The 23,393-nt window shown below is 29.8% G+C and overlaps 2 protein-coding genes across 2 annotated transcripts; both read left to right on the top strand.

Annotated features, from left to right (window-relative positions):
* The first annotated feature begins 1,637 nt into the window (after window positions 1-1,637).
* Window positions 1,638-5,403, top strand: LOC149515731 (uncharacterized). Its single transcript, XM_089741784.1, has 8 exons — window positions 1,638-1,888; window positions 2,163-2,277; window positions 3,371-3,507; window positions 3,605-3,778; window positions 4,044-4,563; window positions 4,645-4,883; window positions 4,979-4,988; window positions 5,116-5,403. The coding sequence occupies exons 1-8, from the start codon at window positions 1,638-1,640 to the stop codon at window positions 5,401-5,403; spliced, it is 1,734 nt and encodes a 577-aa protein (XP_089597910.1).
* A 10,913-nt stretch (window positions 5,404-16,316) lies between these two features.
* Window positions 16,317-19,353, top strand: LOC111297598 (putative disease resistance RPP8-like protein 2). Its single transcript, XM_022892258.2, has one exon. It carries the CDS (start codon window positions 16,603-16,605, stop codon window positions 19,351-19,353), a length of 2,751 nt encoding a protein of 916 aa, XP_022747993.2. The 5' UTR covers window positions 16,317-16,602.
* Window positions 19,354-23,393: the final 4,040 nt, after the last annotated feature.

The following is a 23,393-nucleotide window of genomic DNA, read 5'->3' as shown; positions in this document are numbered from 1 at the left end:
TGGCAAAATATTGTTGTTCAAGTTTAGCCTTCTCTCACCAAAAAAGAAACAACTATTCTATTCATCAATACCTTTCAAGGCTTGTACTATGATAGACTCATTGATCATGCCACTAAAAAACCAAAACCAAAACCTTTTATCCCATACCACTAATATCCTGTAAACTAACCTTCTTACCTAACCATTTCTAACATTTCCCAAAACCCATACCATTACCAACCATTGCAAACCTAGACACCTACTTTTCAAACTAATTTCATCCCCAATCACCTCCACCATGACCTTTCCCTCAGTTAAACACCATACACTTTAATCGAAGGGAACCCTAAAATAATCAAGAGCAACAACAGTTTGATCCAATTCCTATTACTTATATGAAATTGTTCCCTTAGTTATTTCAGAAACACTTGATGGTCTGATAACCCATAGAGCCATTAAAACCCTATATCCAAAGTGGTATGACCTTGAAGCTTCCTGTGACTATAATTATAAAATTTAGGGCCACTCTTCGAAAAATTGTACAGCTTTTAAATGTAGGGTACACAGCTTGATTGATAACGAAATTTTAAATTTTATAACAAAAGCTGGACTAAGTGTGAAGGCCAATCTATTAACTAATCATGGTGGGGGAATCAATAAATGTTTTAAGTAATGAGACAACTCAAAATATTAAAAGTAAAGTAAGCAAGATCAGAATCCTTATGGATCAAATAGTTGCTGCCTTTATGAAAGCCAATATGATTTGTCTAATATATGGAAACTTAGACAATGGTAATTTCACATATAATCTTGATCAAAATTTTGAATTCCACATGGGGATAGTTTGTCATTCCTTTCAGATTGTGAAATATTTCGATAGGAATTGCAAAGAATGATGGATTCTTTCTTGCTTGAATTTTATGAGAAACATGAAAAAAGTTCAATAAATGTTGTAATGGAAGATTAATCCAAAAGCAGGCCTTATCGAATAAATTTTGAGCCTATTACCATTTTCTATAAAGAAAAATCGAGTGTTAAGGTTGATAAGCCAGTTTATATGAATTTTGAGCCTATCACAATCTTTTATGATGAGAAATTAAATGCTAAAATTGATGAACCAGTTTTTACAACTATGCTAAAGGTGACAATTGAGGTCCCTAGACCATTCTTGTACAAATATGATAAGGCAGTCCCTTGAAAATATGATTATAATATCATATCACAAGATTTGGATAATGGTTCCCTTTAATGTGGCTCACATGATGCAAGCATAACAAACATAACTGGTGTAGAGTGCATAACTCGAAGTGGATGGTGTTATACCCCAGAAGCACTTGAGAGAGCATGAAAAAAAAAAGTAAAAAAAAGAGAGATGAGGTAGAAAAAGAAGATAAATCATCCAATGATCAAAAGACTCACCCAGCTTCAATCTTGGATCGAGAATGTAAGAATTTGGTTATAGAAAAAGAGACTTGTGAGTTCTTGAAACTTATTAAGGATAGTGAATATAGTGTGGTGGAGCAATTAAATTGCTTACTAGCTTAGATTTCTATTCTCTCATTGTTGTTAAATTCTGAGCCTCATAAAAATGTTTTGCTTAAAGTACTCAATGAAGCTTATGAGCTCACAATATATTTGTGGAAAACTTTGATCGTATAATGAAAAATATCATAGTGAAAAATTTTATATCATTTAGCGATGATGAAATTCCACCTAGTGGTAGAAGTGATGCTAAGGCCTTACATATCTTTACAAGATACAAGGGTCATACATTAGCAAAGCTACTCATTGATAATGGATCCTCTTTAAATGTCATGCCTATGACTACATTATCTAGATTACCAATCGACATGTCTTACATAAAGATGAATCACATGATAGTGAGGGCTTTTGATAGATTCACTATGAAGTGATAAGTGAAATCGAACTGCCAATCCAAATTGAACCATGTACTTTTGATATAATCTTTCAAGTCATGGATATCATTTCTTCCTATAGCTGTCTTTTAAGAAGATCATGGATTCACATGGTAGAAGCTATTCCTTCCACTTTACATTAGAAGGTAAAATTCATAATTAATGAAAAGCTAATCATTGTTACTATGAAGAAGATCTGTTGGTGACTAAACCCTCTATGGCATTATATGTTGAAGTAGCTGAGGAAGCCCCATAATGTTTTTTTAGATCCTTTGAATTCATTAATGCAACTTATGTGGGTGAAAGATCAAAAGTGCCTATTCCATGTCTATCCAAAGATTCCAAGATTGCCCTTAAAGAAGTGATAGAAAAAGGACAACAAGTAGGAAGCTAACTTACAGGGAATGCAATGACCATGGATGATGCCTAAAAAAAATGATCAGTTTGGTCTAGGGTACAAGCCAACTTAAAAAGAAAGAATGAAATTCATAGAAAAAAAAAAGAGAAAAAAAGTTGGCTCATTTTTTGGGGCAGGAGGTAGAAACTAAAGGCCTATCTTTTCCTCCCCTCTATGAAAGTTTCATCTCAATTGCCTATATCTATTTAGATGTAGCAAGAAACATAAAGAGGGGTTTACACCATCATTGGAAGATATCTTTGCTAAATTTTCAATACAAATGGCGAGTAAAGAAAAAAAATGAAGATCCAAGTTATCCATGGGTGTATCTTACTCCTTTTGGTACAAAACTAAAGAATTGACATGTTGAGGAGCTATCTGTTGTTTTTAAATTTTCTCCAAAGTAATGTGTTGAACCTAATCTATATGTTTTTGTTAAAAGCATTAAATGTCTTATTTGTGTTTGTTTCCTCATTTTCAATTGAATAAATGACAAGCATAGCACATTTATCCATTTCTTTTACCTTTTTCATTTCAATTCCTTGCATTACTATACATCCCTCTATATTTCATCCATTTCACTTATTTTTAGTATCTGAATAATAAATGTAAAATCATCATGACAATATTTTGGGATTTGATTTTGAAAATTTTGTTTATATTGGTGAACTCGATGATGAAGATGATTTAAAAGACCATGCAATATCCCTAGAATTATTGAGATTAATGGAACATGAAGAGAAGCAAATCATGCCTCATCAAGAGCCACTGAAGTTGTTAATTTGAGGGACGAAAAAACTAAAAAAGAGGTTAAGATTGGTACTTCGATGTTATCACTAATAAAGCAAGAGCTAATAAAGTTACTACATGAATATGTAAATGTATTTACTTGGTCATATTAAGTTATGCCAAGACTTGATACTAAAATTGTAGTGCAAAAGCTACCTCTGAAACTTGAGTGTAAACCAATTAAACAGAAGTTGAGAATGATGAAACCTGAATATTGATGAAAATAAAGGAAAAAATGAAAAAGCAATTTGATGCAGAATTATTAGAAGTGGCCAAATAATTCAAATAGGTGGTGAATATAGTCCTAATACCCAAGAAAGATGGTAAAGTGAGAATGTGTATTGATTATCGAGATTTGAATAGAGCAAGTCTAAAAGATAAATTTTCATTGCCTTACATTGACATCTTAGTGGACAATACTGCTAGGCACTCTTTGTCTTCATTCATGGATGGGTTTTCAGGCTACAATCAAATTAAGATGGCACAAGAAGATATGAAAAAGACTACTTTTATGACATTATAGGGAACATTTTGCTATAAAAGACATGCCCTTCAGTTTAAAAAATGCCAGGGTAACTTATCAAAGGGTCACAGTGACTCTATTTCATGATATAATGCACAAAGAAATAAAGATGTATGTGGATGACATGATTGCTAAATCCTGTGAAGAAGAAAATTATGTGACTAATTTCAGAAAGTTATTTAAGAGATTAAAAAAGTTTTAGCTCAAGCTTAATATAAATACACTTTTAGTGCAACCTAAAAAAAATTACTGTGATTTATTATTAGTAAAAAAAAATAGAGATGGATCTAGATAAGATACGCACCATCCAAGAGCTACCACCTTTGTGCACGTAAAAATAAATAAAGAGATTTTTAGGGAGATTGAATTATATTACTCATTTTATTTTCTAATTTACAACCAAATATGATCCCATATTCAAGATTCTTCAAAAACATAGGTCAAGAGAATGGGATAAAGATTGTCAAATGGCATTTGAAAAACTTAATAAATACTTATCAAACCCATCAGTATTAATGCCGCTTGTCCTTGAAAGACCTCTTATAATGTATTTGACGGTGTATGAAAAATCAATGGGATGTGTTTTGGGGCAACATGATGAAATAGGAAGGAAAGAACAAGCCATTTACTACCTGAGCAAAAAGTTTACTAATTACGAGTCTAAGTATTCACTATTGGAAAAGATGTGTTATGCACTAGCTTGGATAGCTCGTTGGCTTAAACAATACATGTTGTATCATACCACTTGGCTCATTTCAAAACTAGATCCAATCAAGTACATCTTTGAAAAGCCTTCATTATTGGGAAGAATAGCAAGATGGCAAGTGTTACTTTCTGAATACGACATTATATATGTGTCTCAAAATGTAATCAAAAGAAGTGCTATTGTTAAATTTCTTGCAAAACATGCTCATGAAGATTATGTACCTATGACATTTGATTTTTCATATGAAAACTTGGTATCTGTACTGCACATAGATAAAGAAGAGCATAATAAAGATATATGAAAGATGTATTTTGATGGTGCATCGATTGCTTAGAGGCATGGTATAAGAGTAGTTTTGATATCTCCAGAAGAAAATTACTACCTAATCACTGTAAAACTAAGTTTTGATTGCACTAATAATGTGATAGAATATAAAGCATGTGTTATGGGTCTTCAAGCTGCTCTTGAAAAAAAGGCCTATACGTTAAAAGTTTATGGAGACTCTGCCTTGATCATATTCCAATTACGAGAAGAATGGGAAACCAAAGATTCAAAGTTGGTTTCATACCAAAAGTACATATAGACTTGATCAAAAACTTTAAGAATATTTGGTTTCATCATTTACCCGAGAAGAAAATTAGATGGCTGATGCTTTGGCTACATTGCAGCAATGTTCAAGTTAAATGAAAATGCTAAAATCCAACCCATCAAAGTTGAGCTTGCAAGAGAAATAGCTCACTATTCAAATGTTAAAAAAGAAGTTGATGGAAAACCATGATATTTTGACATATTACAATATGTTAAGTATCACCAATACCTAGAGCACATATTAGAAAATGATAAAAAAACTTTGAGAAGATTGGCAATGGGTTTTTTTCTAGATGAAAAAATTTTATACAAGAGAAGTCGAGACCAAACACTATTGAGATGTGTGAATGATGTTGAAGCCAAAAAGTTGCTAAAAGAAATCCACGGAGGTGTTTGTGAAACTCATGCAAATGGCCACATGATGACTAAACAAATTATGAGAGCAGGATACTATTGTTTGATAATGGAAAAAGATTGCATTGATTATGCTAGAAAATACCACTAATATCAAATTTATGTAGACAAGATACAAGTTCCTCCAACATCTTTTCATGTTATGTAAACACTTTAGCCTTTTTCTATGTAAAGAATGGACGCGATATGGCCCATTACACTAAAAGCTTCAAATGGACATCAATTCATCTTAGTGGTAATTGACTACTTCACAAAGTGGGTATAAGTAGCTTCATATGCTAATGTGACAAGAATGGTGGTTTACAAGTTCATCAAAAAAGAGATCATATGTCGATATAGCCTTCCAAGAAGGATCATTTTCAATAATGCTCTTAATTTGAATGATAAAATGATGACTAAGGTCTATGCTCAGTTCAAAATCAAACACCACAAATCAGTGCCTTATCATTCAAAAATAAATGGGGTAGTTGAAGCGGCCAATAAGAACATAAAGAGAATTATTGAAAAGATGATAGATGTGTATAAAGATTGACATGAAAAGCTAACATTTGCATTACATACTTATCAAACTTCAATTCACACATCTACAGGAGTTACACAATTTTCATTGGTATATAGGATGTAGGCAGTGTTGCCCATTGAAGTTGAAATAAGCTGAGTGGGTTTACACTCGATATAAATATTTGAATTCATTGAAGAAAAAAGACTAGCTACACTTTGCCATAGCCAACTGTATCAAAGAAAAATGATATGAGCTCAAGACAAAAAAGTTCACCCACAATAATTTCGAGATGGAGAATTAGTATTGAAGAAGATTTTTTCTAACCAATAAGATCTTCGAGAAAAATGGACTCCTAATTAGGAAGGTCTATATGTGGTAAAAAAAGCATTTTCTAGCAAGGCATTGATCTTTACAAGAATGGATGTGGATGATTACCAAATCCAGCCAATGTTGATGTAGTAAAAAAGTACTATGCTTAAAAAAAAATGAAAAAGCAAAATGAACTGAAAAGATATCTGAGTTAAAAATCTGAAAGGGTGACTTGGATAAAAATAAAAAAGTATTGAATGAAATGGGCCAATTCTCAATCTGTGTTAGAAGATCTCATTGGTTTTGGGTTAGCTTAGTTTACTGTATTTTTAAAAAGTCAAGGGCACCAATCAAGAGTTTTCAAAAAAGAATCTATGATGAATTAGCTCATAATGATCTAAATGTTCATTATGTGATTATTTGTTTTCCTTATTATATCTTTTTGGATAATGCATGAAACACTTGTCCCTTTCATTGAAATAAAATACCTTTTTGTTTATCCTTCCTTTATCCCTCTCATTGAAAAAAAAAAAGTGCAATGTGTTATAATTGTCATGAAATTCAAAAGATGATAAGGAACAACAACAATCATGAAAGACACACACCTTATTTTGAAGAAGATTTAAAAGGAACAAAGGTCAATGAGAAGGGAGGCCTATAAGTCATGAAAGTGGTAAACATTGAACATGAGAAATGTGAAGAGAAAATTTTTTTTTAATCAATTGCTAGAATCCATGGGAATCAAGTGAAGAAGAAAGGAAACCAACATTGAGAAATTTTTAGGATTAAAAAAAATAAAAAAATGGTGTTTTCATTTGCATCATAAGTGCATTTGCATTATGATCATCATTTATTGTATGACATGGCAAAATCATGAAAATATCATTCATGCACACAGTTGATACAACAAATATATGGGTCTAGGACAATTTAAGACCAACAAAAAAAAAGTCAAAAGCAGGATGTGAACCCTCTATTTAAAAGAATCTTTTAAAGACCATTGCCTTTTAAATTTTTAATTTAAAGTTTATTGCCTTTGGTTAAAAAAACCATTTAAAGTTTGTTGCCTTCGGTTAGAGGAGCATTTTAACATTTAAAGTTTATTGCTTTTGGTTAAAGGAGCCATTTAAAGTTTGTTGTCTTTGGTAAGGGGGCTTTTGGTTAAAAAAGCCATTTAAAGTTCGTTAACTCTGGTCTGAGGAGCCTTTTAACATTTAAAGTTCGTTACCTTTAGTCAGAAGAGCCTTTTAAATTTAAAGTTCATTGTCTTTAGTCAAAGAAGCTATTTAAAGTTTTGTTACCTTTAGTTAGAGGAGCTTTTTAATTTTAAGAGCCTTTGTGCAGAAGACTCTATCAAAATTAGGCATGTTTTGTAAGACCAAAGGGCATAATCTATAAGTCCTCTCAGATTTTTAATTTAAAGTTCATTGCCTTTGGTTAAAGGAGCTTTTTAATATTTAAAGTTTGTTGCCTTTGGTTAAAAAAGCCATTTAAAGTTCGTTGCCTATAGTGAGAGGAGCCTTTTAAATTTAAAGTTCATTACCTCTGGTCAAAGGAGCCTTTAACATTTAAAGTTTCATTACCTCTAGTTAGAGGAGCCTTCTGAATTTAAAGTTTCTTTGCCTCTGGTTAGAAAAGCCTTTTGATTTAAAGTTTCATAGTCTCTGTTTAAAGGAGCCTTTCAAATTTTCTTTCAAAAAAAAAACTTTATGTTTAATGTTTCATCTTTTGTATGTGTTTATCTGAACAAAATTAGTGTCTTTTTATCTTTGCTTTATTCCTATTCGCAAAAATAAACAAAAAGGGATAGTTGTAGGCATCAATTTTGTTTGATATAATTTTGTTTATATTATTATTATTATAATAATTAATTAATTAATTAATCAATCTTTAAAAAAAGAAAAAAAAGTCAAAAAACATCTTTTGGTTTCAACTCTGATAGTTGAAATCGAGTTACCAGAGTGATGTTTTTTCTTCATGACATTACCTAACTTTGCAGTATGAAATCTGGTAACCAAAAGTCACTAGACAGATCTCTAAAATTTTTTGCAAAAAGATCCCAGGAGATCTGGGATTTGAATCCCAAAGCTTTATAAATAGAGCTAATTTTTGCAAAACAAAAGAGAGAGAAAAATAAGAAACCTAAGGATTCTGCACAAAAAAAAAAAAAAAAGAGGGAAACAAAAAAGCTATAAAAAAAAAAAAAACACCTCAATCCTCTTAAGAAGGAACCAGCAGCAAACATAAAAAAAAATAATTTCACAAACAAAAAAAATGACCTTTCAAGAATGAAATTATCTAGGAGGTTTGAGATTTTTTTTTGAAAAATTTGGGTTTCAAAGAGTGTTTAGAAAACAAAAAGGATCAGTTTAGGATTTTTTAAAAAATTTTGGAAATTTTTTTAAGTCGCCAGATTCTGAAAAACTTTGAATTTTCTGACGACCTTTGAAGTTTTCGACGGTCAGAATCTGGGTTCATCACTAGAATCTGGGAAACTTTGAATTTTTTTATGCCATTAAAGATTCTGACCACCGATGCACAGTAATGACTGACAAGAATCTAGGTTTCCATAACAGTCGGTGAGAAAGGCTAGTTTTTTTAGAAAGAGAAAGGCTTTTGGGATAGAGAGAGAAGGGAAAGAAAAAATAAAAAAATGAAACAAGCCTTTTATAGGCACTTCAAAATTATGCTATTTTAGGCGTCTGAATGGTGCATGACTGTGTAGGATCCATGCGTTAACCTGCATGTTGACTCGACCCATTTGGCAAGTTTTCCCTTTTTTTTTTTTATTTTCTATTTTGATTTTGATTTTATCTATTTTTTGTTGATTTTTATGTTATTTTTTATGTTTATCTTTTTTATTTTTATGATATTATTGTTATTTTATATTATTACTAGTAATAATTCTTTTAGAAATAAATAAATAAAATATGGACATAAAAAATATAATATGCAAAAAAATTAATAATAATAATAATAATAATAATAATAATAATAAAAATATTTAAGGAAAATAAATTTTATTATAAGCAAAAAGGTTAGTTAAATTTCACCAAAGTGTTGGGATAATTTAAAATATAAGTTTTGCTAATAAAATAAAATAAATAAAATGAAAAATGATAAATTGTTTAAATGATTCTTTTAAATGTAATTTTTAGAAAAAAACTAAAAGAGATCGATTTTCTTTAATTATTGCAAGTAAAAATAATTTTTTAGATTTTACCATAGAGTTGGAATAATCCAAAATTATTTTTATTAAAATAAAGGTTTATGTAAACAATATAAAAAATAAAATAATAATAATAATTAATATTTTTGAATGAATATAAAAAATGTAATTTTTTAAAAAAATTGAAAGTGCTCGATTTTCTTTAATACTAGTGAAAAATTAATTTTTTTTAGATTTCGCCGATGTGTTAGGATAATCTAAAAATTTTTTAAATAATAAAAAATAATAAAAACAATAAACAGTAAGTAATAACAAAAAGAAATCACAATTAAAATTTATTAATGGATTAATTAAATCCCTTAATTGTCATAAAAATGATTTTATTTAGGATTTCGTTAGAAAGTTTGGATGATCCTAAAACTTGTTCAAAATTTTTAGGATTTTATCGAAGAATCGGGATAATCTTAAAAGTTATTTAATAAATTTTGGAAACTCACCAAAGAGTTCAGATGTTCCTAAAATCCTTTTTAAAATAAATAAATAAAATATCTTATGACGAGATTTTGAGAATTTTGTAAATGGTCAATTCTTCCAAAATATTTTCTAAATAATGATTTTCTATAAATTTCATCAAAACGTTGGAGAATTTATAGAATACGAAACAATAATAATAATGTTAATTCACAACAAAGAAATATTTTTTTCATAAATAGATTTTAGGAAATTAAATTTAAATATAAAAAAGAATGCATCATTAAAATTAAAGGATTACACATGTTTAATTGGTATCATTCTTCAAATGGGTAATGTGAGGGTGCTAATACATTTTTCACTCGTAATCGTACTCTAGGACCCAACCCTGATTTCGAAGACCTAAATTTTTTTTAGTAAATCTTAATTAATTTTAAGATTTTTATTAAAAGATGATATTTTTGGGTGACTAATCATACCTTACAAAAAAGATTGGTGGTAACTCCAAAAATTTTCATCCAAGTCTAGCAATTGAGTTCCCCACAAATAAAACATCGTTATGACAATTATTTTATATTTATAATTGTATATTTTTGCACTTTTTATAGGTATAAGTTGAATATTAAGATATATGATAATTCTGAAAGGACGATGTTCATACTATTCAATACAAAAGCAAATGATTTAATTAATAGAGATATTGACGATCTTTATGAAATATCTATTAAGGTATTTAGTTCAAAATTATTTTAATATTATTTAATATTAATTGAATGATATATTTATACTTATGATTTAAGAAAATGAAGACTATAAAATCCAAGAGATATTTAAAGATCTTAGAGGTAAAACTTGTGTGTTCGAGATGAGGGCAACCAAGTATAATCTTGAGATAAGCAGTACCAAACTTATAGTGAATAAGGTGTACGATTTTGATCCTAGGCTTGAATGTCAAAAATTATTGGAAAAGGTATGTGTAAGCTTATTATAATGATTATGTTTGTTATAAAGTTATATAATCTAAATTATAACTCAACTGTTGTCAAATTATAGATTATTGTTTTATTTATCTTTTCATCTCCATCTGTGAGATTTATTGGCTCATCAAGTAAAATAATACCTACTTCAAAGATAGCAAGAAATACTGAAAAATTAATTGTTACATTTTCGCTTTAACAACAATTTATGAAAGAATCTCCCATGAAAAAAATTTGTATGAGAGATTGATTTTAAGAAAGAAAATTTTAATTTCTTGAAATTGAAAACAATATTGTTTTTTTGTTTAGAGATTATTTGGATTCAATAAATTATAGTTTGAGTTTTCTTTAAAAATGATGATAATTGCATAAATATATTCAATATGTAATTAATTTATTTTATTATATTAAAATATATAAATTTAAATAAAAATAATTATATAAGTTATGAGTTATTTATAAATTTCGTAATTTATGTTATCATTTAAAAAAAATTATATTTATATAAGATTTATTGATATATAAATATATTTTCATGCATTGCACAAGTTTAAAACTAGTTTTAATTTGTTAATACAATCAGTCCAATGCGATTGAATGCTGCTATACTACAATTTTAAAGCAAAATCCTAGCCTTTGTTAAACAAGTTCCGATATTTACTACTATTAAATATAGTATTAAATATAATGTGGAAAAAGAAGGTACAAGGAAAAGAGCTTAGCTTGGAAAACTAAATTACCATAAAGTCCTAGCCTTTGTAAAACAAGTACCGTTATTTAATACTATTAAATATAGTTTTTTTATTTAAAGAATTAGATTCAATTTTTTATTTCATCAGGAAAACATTGCAATTCTTTTTGAATGAGACAATTACATGTAATCTTTCCCATTTCACCAAATTATTATGTAGTTAATGAAGTAATCTAGAAGACAATTCATTTAATTTTTTGTAGCGTCTGTTCATGTAAGAAAGTGGGTTGCTTAAACGTTATATCAGATCAAAATTTTCGATTTTACCCACATTTTTTTTTCTCTAGTGTGTGCTTCATCCCATATGCAAACCATTCTTCGACTTTTCATCAAGCTTTGGGCTTTCATAGCTCAACAATTAATGCTTGGCACATCAAGCTTTGGGCTGTCGTAGCTCAACAATTAATTCTTGGCAAGAGAAGTTTTGCTTGAAATTTTGACAAAAGTTGTAAAGACCAACTCAAAGGGGAGGAATTGGTTGGAAAAGTAATGCGTGGGATACATATCTAATTCTACTTCAAATATCTTTGTCTCAAATATATATATAAGTTCATGATTAATTAAATATTCAAAAAAAGAAATATTTTAATTTCACTCTGTAATTTTCGGTTACATAAAATATTTTTACTTTATTTTTTTTAAAAAATGTAATTTGAAAATAAAAAAATGTAAAAAATGGTCTATCAATTTTGCTTGCAATTATCAGTTCATCAAACTTCAATTACAAGTATGAACAGACGATTGCACCTTCTTAAAACAAAGTAACACAGTGAACAAAATTCAATAATTGTCCTACATTCAATAACTCTGAGTCAGATTTTCAAAAATAAAAATCTGTGTTCAATGCTCAATTATAGCTCAAAAAAGAGGAAAAAAAAAGAAATTGTCAAATGTATTATTAAATATGTTGTAAGCCACTTATAATTCCTAAATTTTCTTTTGGTTACCAATAATTCTGTCAATATCACATAAAATTATCGATCCAATTACAAGCAAACAGAAGATGAAAAAAAAAAAAGAATAAAAAACCCTTCTAAAGTTTCTACATGCCGCTCAAATTCTACCCTGTTTTTCATCGTGCCTTTCAGCTAACAAAAGTGAACTTTCAGCTGCCCAGATCTATATGACACTTGATATTCATAGAAGTTCGGTTTACAATATTAGTTTTGGTATTTGTCCAAATGAAACAACGTTTTATTCCTTCCTATTATTTATTACCGTTCATTATCTTCCCCCTTGCTGTAATTTTCAGGCTCCATAACAGAAAGATCAATAGCTTCTAAACTTTCCTGGAAAAGAAAATTGTTGAGAAACTGGCAATAACAACAAAATCTGAACTGCATTTAGGTTGCATATTTATTTTGTTCATAATTCTTCAAGCAAAATAATGGAAGATGTCAGAAGAACTTCTGAGTGTTTTTGTTTGACTCCCAAATCCACCATAAATCAAGATGTCTTCAGAAACAAAAGACTTGGATCACGCTTGCAATGAGATTTGCTAGAGCTCAGTCAGACATGCATATCCACAAAAAGTAAGCACCAAATTCAAAGCCGAAGTTAAGAAAACATGGAAAGGAATAACACATTTACTGATGCAATTTTGATTTGTTAATACCATCAGCCCAAAAAATGTCTCATTCTATGATTCAATGGGGGCAAAAGAAGAATTGTGGGGGGGGGGGGGGGGGGGGAGGGCCGCAGCATACTCACAGATCAAGGTTACCATCAATCTTGCTGAAAAAATCTCCACCAACAGGATGAAAGGAACTTATCAATCTGTTTATGACAACATCTGTGTCCACATTAAAATACTGTTTGTATGACGAGATACTAAACACTCCCTTCTAGTTGTTTGGTGGCTGTTGTTCAAATACTTCTGCAAAGGATAGACAAAGGGATCATTTAACCTGGAGGTTCCTTCAGTAACACTAAATAAAAGCATTACGATATCACCATCATGAACTACATCTAACAGCGACACCAGTAACTCAGCCACAATCTCCTAAGGTGTTTTAGAATGTGAATGCAAAATCATTAGTCTACAACTCTACATTCTAAGTTAGAAGCGACACACGCAAACACAGAACCAAATAAACAAGGAGAGAATGCCCAAGGAAAGTTAAAAATATAAACAGAAACACCAAAACGATGTAGGCATCAGGGGAAGGTTCATTTCAGTACTTCCCTGGCATACCGGATGTTACTTCCAATAAATAAAACCACTCAGACCAAATCTCTGATATCTCAACACTAGATGTCGTGATTTTGAAGTTTGGGAAGAACAAAGTTTCCTTACTAAACCACACTTTAAGACCCTTTTTTATTTTTTTTTATATATTTAGTATAACTCTTAATGTCATTAATCATTGCAAATATAGCAGAAATTTCAATTTTATCACGTCAATAGCAAAAATAATCACTTTCTAATTATAAAAGTACAGAGTAAGTAAAAGAAAGACTGATAAATTTAACTAATTTTTCTTATATGGCAAGAAAATAAATTAAAAGAAAAAAAAAAGAAAATACAAGTTGGAGGTCCAAGAGTTTGATAAGCTCCACCACCACCTCCTCCGCTACACAATTTGGTGGAAATTTTGCATATTATGTAAAAGATGTAGAAATTGAGACTTAATTATGTAAGTTCATGAGTAAATACTGAAAAAATTGAAGATTTATATGTAAAGAATAATTTAAATGATAATTTTTTTACTTGTCGGTTAAAGTTTGATATTTGTTGAAAATGTTTTAAAAAAAAATTTTTGAATGCATTAAATTGATGTAAAAAAATACATCTTAAATATTATTCGAGAAAAAATGAAACTAGGATTAGATAAAAATTAAAATACCATTAATTGTGTTACTTTAAAAAAAATTTAATTTCATATTGTATCATATAGTTATTAATCAAATTTATATTTAATATATTATCAATATATGAATTTTATATACTATTAATAAATTAAATAATTTTACTTCAAATCAAATATAAATTTTTATTAACCCTTAAAATAAGTACATAAATTTTTTTTTTTAAATTCAATAATAAATTGATATTATTTAATTCACTTATAATATATAAAATTTACATATCAATAATGTATTAAATATAAAATTTCAATAATTTTATTGCCTTATTTTTTGTTGAGTCTTTATCACCTATGACTTTTGAATCTTCAATAATTGTCCTTCCAACTACGTCTACTAAAAAAATTATCTTAGTTGGATATGACAGAATCAATAAAAAAAGAAAGGAAGGATAGGATAAGTCATTGTTAAATATTTAAGATTTGATAGTTCAAATAAAAAATTTGTGAGCAGATTTATCCGTTATGGTGTCAGTTTCTTCGAAATTTCCTCTAATTTCCTATTGATTGGTTTGACAAACGAAAGATGACAAATTCATGTCATCTTCAATGTAAACCAGATATTATCGTTTTCTTTCACACGAAAAATAGAAACATGGTTTGGTCTTCTATTTGTTGTCAGTAAATACAAGCTTAGGGCTTTCGTATCTCAACAATTAATGATTGCTTGGCAAGAGAAGTTTTGCTTGGAATTTTGACAAAAGTTGTAGAGACCAACTCAAAGGGGAGGAATTGATTGGAGAAGTAATGCATGGGATATATAGCTAATTCTACTTCAATATCTTTGTCTCAAACATATATATGTATCTAAGTTCATGATTAATTAAATATTCAAAAAAACAAGTATTTTCATTTCACTCTGTAATTTCCGGTTACGTAAAATATTTTTACTTTATTTGTTTCAAAAATTGTAAGTTGAAAATAAAAAAAATAAACAATGGTCTACCAATTTTGCTTGCAATCATCAGTTCATTAAACTTCAATTACAAATATAAACAGACGATTGCACCTTCTTAAAACAAAGTAACACAGTAAACAAAATTCAATAATTATCCTATATTCAATAACTGAATGTCTGATTTTCAAAAGTAAAAGTCTATGTTCTTTTTTTTTTTTTTTGTAGGAAAAATTCAAGGTAAATAGATTATTCAATCTCCTAGGTCAAGATATCATGACAGTTTAAGATAGATAGCTGCAGGTCTTATATTCGAAATAATCTCAACAAATGGTCATCGGTAGAACTCGAACCCAAAACTTCTTCGTCGAAAAAGACGAGCTTAACCGATTGAATCAACTACTTGTTAGGTAAGTAAAAGTTTATGTTAGAACTTTAATTACAGCTCAAAAGACAGAAAAAAAAAAAGAAATTGTCAAATATATTATTAAATATGTTGTAAGCCACTTATAGTTCCTGAATTTTCTTTTGGTTACCAATAATTCTGTCAATATCCCGTAAAATTATCAATCCAATCACAAGCAAACAAAAGATGAAAACAAAGTCCAAAAAAAAAAAAAAAGGCAACAAACCCTGGATTCTTTCATTGACTTGCTAAACCTCTTCCAATCCAACGTTGAGAAGTAGCAAGATTTTCCATGTGAAGTACTAGACAAGTTAACTATATAGCAAATTCTTTGAATTCCAAATAATTAAAGAATATAAACTTATAGTACGGGACAACCCATTGAATGTCAATGATCACGTGAAATAGCCCGTAAGTTACGCACAAATAACTTTTGCTAGAATAAAAAATATGGATAGTCAAATCCACCAGAAATAGCTAGCCCATAAGTTATGCACAAAAAACTTTTGCTAGGTTAAAAAAATAGATAGTTAAATACAAGAGCCTTTCACGTATCGCAACTCTATGGGCTCAGAGCATCAGGCATGGTATATAGCATCAGCTTGAACTAACCAACTAGATCACTCTTGACTTTCAGGTTTGGGTTAAGCCACCGACGTCAGAAGACTAACGTCAGTGATGATATAATTACATATACGTCTCATTCCTTTATTCAATTGATTTTATATGACAAAGTTTAGTGGAAATGATAGTGTAGAATAGAGATTCTTTCTACTTTTGCTTTCCTGTCCAAAGTTAAATAGTCAGCAGCCCACAAAGGTTCACAACTTATAAATAAAAAAGAAATGCCCCCAGCATTAGGAATATTGTGCCAGATACAGTCATATACTTTGAAGTCCAAGAGAAAGAATAGTAATTTGGACTGTGTTTTCGATCAGCAGGAGAAATGGCGGAGGCTATTGTGTCCTTAGCTATTGAAAGGATCTCGGATTTGCTCATTCATGAAGCAGTTTTCCAGCAGGGTGGAGTTCGTGAGGAAGTGGAGCGCCTAAAGGCTGAACTCGAACGGATGGATAGCTTCTTGAAGGATGTAGACTATGAGCAAGAGCAAACCCAGCTTCATCGCACTTTGGTGAGACAAATCAGAGATCTTGCTTATGAAGCAGAAGATGTTATAGACTCTTACATTCTTCAAGTTGCACATCAAGGAGGCTCTCAGGGAATCATGGAGAGATTCGCGTCCACTTTCACCAAGCCTTTTCGTTTGCACAATATGGGGGTGCAGGTCAAAGGAATCCAGACAAAGCTTGAAGACATTTCCAAGAGTCTTCCAGCTTACAATCAGATCTCTGGAGGAAAGGAATCTAGCTCTAATTTTAGGATGCTGCAGCAGCAGTCAAGAAGAACTTATCCACATGTTGAGGAAGTGGATGTTGTTAGCTTGGGAGGCATGACAAGGGATGTTTTGGCTAAGTTGATGACAGAAGAAGATAGGCCTCATGTTGTTGTTTCCTTGGTAGGAATGGGGGGCATAGGTAAAACCACTCTTGCAAAAATAGTATACAATCACAATGATGTGAGACGACATTTTGATTGTTTTGCTTGGGCTTTTATTTCTCAAAAATGTATGCCAAGAGAAGTTTTGCATGATGTCCTGATAAAAGTTCAACCTCAAGAAAGAGAGCTAATTGATAAACTGACGGAGAATGAGATCATAGAAAGACTTTTTGATGTCTTGAGAGAAAAACGATATTTGGTAGTCCTTGATGATATTTGGAGAGGTGAAGATTGGAATTGTCTTAAACATGCTTTTCCACAAGGAAAAAGGGGGAGCAAAATTTTATTCACAACACGAATCATGGAAGTGGCGTCACTTGCAGCCTACACAATAGAGTTTCCATTTCTTACAGATGATGAAAGTTGGAAGCTTTTCAAGAGGAAAGCATTCCCTGAAAATACAACTGAGTCTGATGCTCGTTCAAGAGAATTTGAGATGCTAGGAAGACAGATGGTGAAAAAATGTGGAGGGCTACCTCTGGCAATTGTTGCTTTGGGAGGCTTGCTAGCAACAAAAAAGTCACTGGCTCAGTGGGAGATGGTTCAAACAAACATGCATGCACACTTAAACAAGGTGCAACAACAAAACCATGAGTATGGTGCAGTGGATGGAATTTTGGTTTTAAGCTACAATGATTTGCCTCATAATTTAAAACCGTGCTTCTTATATCTTGGCCATTATCCAGAAGATTGGGAGATCTCAAAGATGGAACTCATTCGATTATGGATTGCTGAAGGTTTCATTTCACCATCAATGGAAAGCGGAGGAATGTTGATGGAAGATGTTGCTGAACAATTCCTGGAAGAGCTGATAAATAGATGTTTGGTTCAAGTTGGCAAGAGGGACCGTACAGGAGTAGGTGTGAAAACATGTCACATACATGATCTCTTGAGGGACTTGTGCGTGGAGAAAGCTCGAGAGGATAATTTCTTGGAAATTATTCAGCCAATTGATATGACCTTGTCGGCATCTATGCCAAGAAGAATTGCTATTCATCCTACCAACAGGTATGTTGCTTTGAAGGGAGAACATCCAAAGTTACGTTCTCTGTTGCTCTTTCAAAATGAGAAATTGATAAAATTGCGCATTTCAAAATGTAAAAGCTTCAAAAATTTAAGAGTTTTGAAAGTTGTGGAAAGGAACAAAAACGAGTGGCATGTGTCAAGTGTAATCGGTAATCTGCATCATTTGAGATATCTGGGGTTAAAATGTTCTGGAAAAATCATCTTGCCACAATCTATTGGGAAGTTGAAAAATTTACACACTTTACACATCAACAGTTTTGGATTAACAATATCTTCTAATGCTCTATTGGAGTTGGAACGTTTAAGGCATATATTAATAGATCTTTTTTCTGGAAAAGGCTTGTGGATGCCGCCAAGGATTATTTCAAAAAAAATTGAAACTTTAAAGTACATTGGGGTTGAGAATTTAATTGAAAATAATGCAGTGTTCGGCTTGGCTAATATTCAGAGTTTAGGAATATATTTTATGAGATCAAAAGATGTTGAGCCTATCCTAAATGCACTGGTCGAATCACAACGCCTTCGGTCATTGGACATGAGGTTATCAGAGGATTCAAGCCAATCATTTCCAGACTTAGAACCCCTTTCTCAGTGTCATCACCTCTCTAAACTATTCTTAGAAGGGAAGATAGAAGAAGATCCACAATCAAGGCATCATGTTTTGATATTTGTTCCAGCAAGCATTGTCAAGTTAACTTTGTGGGGATCTGAGGTGAAGCAGGATCCACTGGCTGTATTGGAAAAGCTGCCTCATTTGAGGACTCTCCGCTTATGGTGGAATTCATACAGGGGGATTAAACTGCTTTGCTCTGCCAATGGGTTTCCTCAACTCGACTCTCTTGAATTTCGAAGTTTATCAGAATTAGAAGAGTGGGAGATTGAAGAAAGCGCAATGCCACGTCTCCGAAGTTTATCTTTGGCTGATTTAGATAATTTGGGGAAGATTCCAAAAGGGTTGAGGTATGTTACTGCTCTCCAAGAAATGAGATTATATTCGATGAAGAGGTCATTTGTAGAAAGGATTCAAGTGATAGACAGGAGAGAAGGAGAGGATTTCTCTAAAGTCAGCCACATACCCTCCATCCAAATATTTCACACATTGGATAATTACTGAAAACTCTAATTTTGTAGGTGAGTTATTTGTTTTTCTATAAAATATTAATCTATTTTTTTTTCATTTGGGACAATAAATATTCATTTATCTAATTTCCTTTCCATAAGAGATGATGATATATGTCATTTTCATCTTGTTGTAGGTATAATAAGATAGGCACTGATAGGAGGCGGAGTTGGATGCTTTGTTTGATCATGAAAATCATCAGTGCCAATAGAAGCAAGAAAAGGCTGGAGGCACTTCGATTTGCTTTTTGATTGTTTCAAAGTGTGATTTGTTTCTTTTTTCCTTGATAGTTGATTCTGATGATCAAGTGCTTTTAGGAAATGAATTGCTATGAGCTTTAATGAACTGGCTGTTTATTGATTTTCAATGTGCAGTGTATGAAGATTGTCCATGTGTTGATGGCAAGCTACCGATAGTTTTATTTTCTGAATTTTATTTTTTTTTAAAGACTTTTTTCTTGTTTATTACTTTGTTTGACTGTTTCTTTTCACTAATAAACAGCATTGCTAGTGGACTGATAAGATAGAACAGCAGGAGGGTAAAAGTAATTCTTGATTGATGGAAATTTTCTTGCTCGATGACATAAAGATCAGTAGCAACAATACTTCTGAACTTTCCTGGAAAAGAAAATTGTTGAGAAACCGGCAATAACAGCAAAATCCAAGCTGTGTTTAAGTTGCATACTTATTTTTTTTCATAATTCTTCGAACAAAATAATGGAAGATGTAAAAAGAACTTTAGGGTGTTTTGTTTGACTCTCAAATCCACCATAAATCAAGACGTCTTCATAAACAGAAGACTTAGACCGTGCTTGCAATGAAATTTGTTAAAACATGGAAAGGAATATCATATTCACTGATGCAATTTTGATTTGTTAATACCATCAGCCCAAAGAGATTGAATGCTGCTTTACTATAATTTGTGCATCAATAAGTAACTAAAAGAATCGAAAAGAAGAAAAAAGGAAGGCCCAGATGTCTTCCTAAGGGGGTTTATATATATATATATATATATATATATATATATATTTACTTATTTAAAGTTGTCAAGATTTAATTTATGATCATTGGAGCTAAAATTCAACGCTTTGCCAAAGACCACTCTACCAAGTACCAACAGACCTCACAATTGTTGGCCTTCCTGATCAGTCTTTGAAATCAGGAAAGCCAGCTCAAAGCAATCCCTAGTACAGAGAACAAAGCAGCAACTGCAATTTCAAAATCATTGATGATAAAATTGCAAAAGACAAGTACTCAATACTCATGAAAAGTCACTTCTGTAAAAGAAGGTAAAGTATTATTAAAATTTTAAGTTATAAATGTATTGATACATGTCAGTGATTTACGCAATTATCTAAAAGCTTGCACCTGGGAAAAGCAAATTCAAAGATGATCACAGTTGGTATCAAAATGTAAGTCACCCTCCATCTATTTTCATGGAAAAATATATTTCTCACTGCAGCATCACAAAATTTGCCACTGCAAGATGAACTGTGAAAGTTAAATGTATTGTGCTGTGCTATCACATAACCAAAATTAGCGAACCCATCATTTCAGTTGCAGATCAAACATAACTATAATTTTGTGGTAATATCTGCTAAAAGCATCTTCAATATTTCATAGGTCATGAAACATAGACCAACACATAGCACCACTTGGTAATATTCTAGCAATATCCCTCTAAAATTTTTATTAAAAGATGATATTTTTGGGTAGCCAATTACACCTTACAAAAAAAATTAACAGCGACTTTGAAAATTTTCACCAAATCTAACGATCGAGTTTCCCATAGATGAAAAATCATTATGACATTTCTTATTAATTTTGTAGTCTTTTAAATGATTATATATTTGTTGGTTGCATAGCAAAACATAAATATTTCATTCTAGCTTACCCTTTTAAATTATTTGCTTATTGAAAGAAAAAAAAATAAAAAAAGGCAATTTGTCTACTATTCAAGGGCTAGATTTATTCCACATTATTTTGTGTTATTGAAGCTTTAGATGTATGCTTAATTTGTTTCTGCAATTGAAAACAAATCCAAAGACAATTGAAAAAGATGGAAGAAATTGACACTTAAATTATATAAGTTCAGAAATAAAAAAGGATTTATATGTAAAAGTTAATCTAATTGGTAATTTTTTTTATCTAAAGTTTGATATTTTTGGCAAGTACTTTGTAGAGTAAAATTTTAAATACACTTTATTGATGTAGAGAAATACATTTTAAATATTATTCGAGATAAAATTTAGAGAAATTATTTAATATACTGTCAGTGAAATTTTTTAATTTTACAAATGAAATTAATAAAGTCACAATGGTCATATTTTTTTAAATAATTTTTTATTTTTTTTAAATATACACTAAAAGATATATGTCACCCAATCTCTCGTAATACTAAAAAAACTAGTTTACTACTCGTATGATGCACGAATTATTTTTATTTTATTTAAATTTAAATAAAAATAAAAATTAATATTATTAAATTATGAACATGTTCAAAATATATATAAAACATAAATGGAAAAGAAAAGAAAAAATAAAATCCACCTTAAATGGAAGAGCAATAAAAAAGTAATGTTAAAGTCTGTTAGAAGATGAAATATTGTTTGGAAAATAAATTGAATAAAAAGATGATAAAGAATCAAGCTATATAATTTTATTTAATCCATAAATATATTTAAATAATAATTTTATTTATTTAATTATCTTATATTTAAATTAATTTTTCATTTAAATCTTGATAAACTTTAATCCAAAAACATATTTAAATAATAAATTTATTTATAGATAATATATATTTAGATAATAATATTTAAATTTTAGTATTTTATATTTTTATCTAATAATTTTTCTGATATTTTATATCTTGACTCTATTTACAATAAATATCTTGAAAAATTTTTACTACTGACATTTCTATTGTAGAGGTATGAGAAAGTTTAGAATCTAAATGAATTCCTGATAACCAATTTCTCAAACATATCATAAATTTAAATCATAAAATATTCTTGCAATCATATGACTAAAAGGTGTAGAAATTTTATACCAATTATGTTTAGCTACACATGAAAGGCTTAAGAAATGTTGTAAGTGCGGAAGTCTCATTGATACATTTGGCTTTTTTTTTTTTTTTTTAATTTTGAAATTATGCATTTGCCTTTTGACTAAGTTGAATTGGTCCACTAATTGTTAGACAAATGGTTCCTATTTTGTAACATAGAAAATAATCTCTAATCTTCATTTTTGTTAAAGTTTATATGACTTTGTTAGTACCTGTGTTTGTTTATTTATATATATTTATATTTTCTTTATGAAATATATTTAAAAGTTGAAGATAATGTAATAAGTATTTATCAAAAATATTAAAGATATTAAATAATATTTTTAAAAATTGTGATAAACTTAAATACATATTTTAACTATATTAGAATAGATAAATTACTTTAAATTTGATTTTAAATTAGTGATGTGCAAGATAAAAGAATTTCATTAGAATTTAAATTAATTTTTGATTAAATTTTAAAATTTTAGATAATTTAATAATTTTTAAAATATATTTTTTATAATTAATTTAAAATTAGTAAATATCTTATGTGTTATTATAATGAGAAATTTTAGAAATGATTTTAAATGTCAAAAAAAAAACCTGTCCACATAAGTATTCACATTAGCAATTATTATCTGGTAACTATGTATGTTATAATATAATATATATATGATTTCTCTATTAATGTATTTGATAATTCCTCTAAAACTTGATGTACAATAAATAATATTATTATTTTAAAAAATTAATTTCACATTGTATTGTTACTGATTTTATTTCCTTGTTTTTATAATTTGTTGAGTGTTCGTCAGAAATGACTTTTGGGTCTTAAGTAATTGTCCTTACTCCTTTGCAGCCATTGCCATTAAAAAATTTTCAGGGTTGGATTGATATTAATTCATACACAGCAGAAGACTACTTTTTTCCGTATATGACAAAGTCAATGACTACATGTTATTATTTTGTGTTTTGAATAACTATAATTG

The sequence above is a fragment of the Durio zibethinus genome, chromosome 12 (genome assembly GCF_047325235.1).
Source record: "Durio zibethinus cultivar Kanyao isolate XHJ-2024 chromosome 12, ASM4732523v1, whole genome shotgun sequence".
NCBI classification, from domain to species: Eukaryota; Viridiplantae; Streptophyta; class Magnoliopsida; order Malvales; family Malvaceae; genus Durio; species Durio zibethinus.
Note: the sequence above shows the minus strand (reverse complement) of the source record. Positions and strands in the feature narration are given on the sequence as shown.

What these genes read in the sequence shown, in the direction of transcription:
- LOC149515731 (XM_089741784.1), top strand. Translation starts at nt 1,638, where the DNA reads ATGAAAAATATCATAGTGAAAAATTTTATATCATTTAGCGATGATGAA. An exon ending in TTTGATAGATTCACTATGAA is followed by an intron (nt 1,889 to 2,162) that starts GTGATAAGTGAA and finishes ATGTTTTTTTAG; the next exon opens with ATCCTTTGAATTCATTAATG. An exon ending in ATTTTTCATATGAAAACTTG is followed by an intron (nt 4,564 to 4,644) that starts GTATCTGTACTG and finishes TCGATTGCTTAG; the next exon opens with AGGCATGGTATAAGAGTAGT.
- LOC111297598 (XM_022892258.2), top strand. Translation starts at nt 16,603, where the DNA reads ATGGCGGAGGCTATTGTGTCCTTAGCTATTGAAAGGATCTCGGATTTG.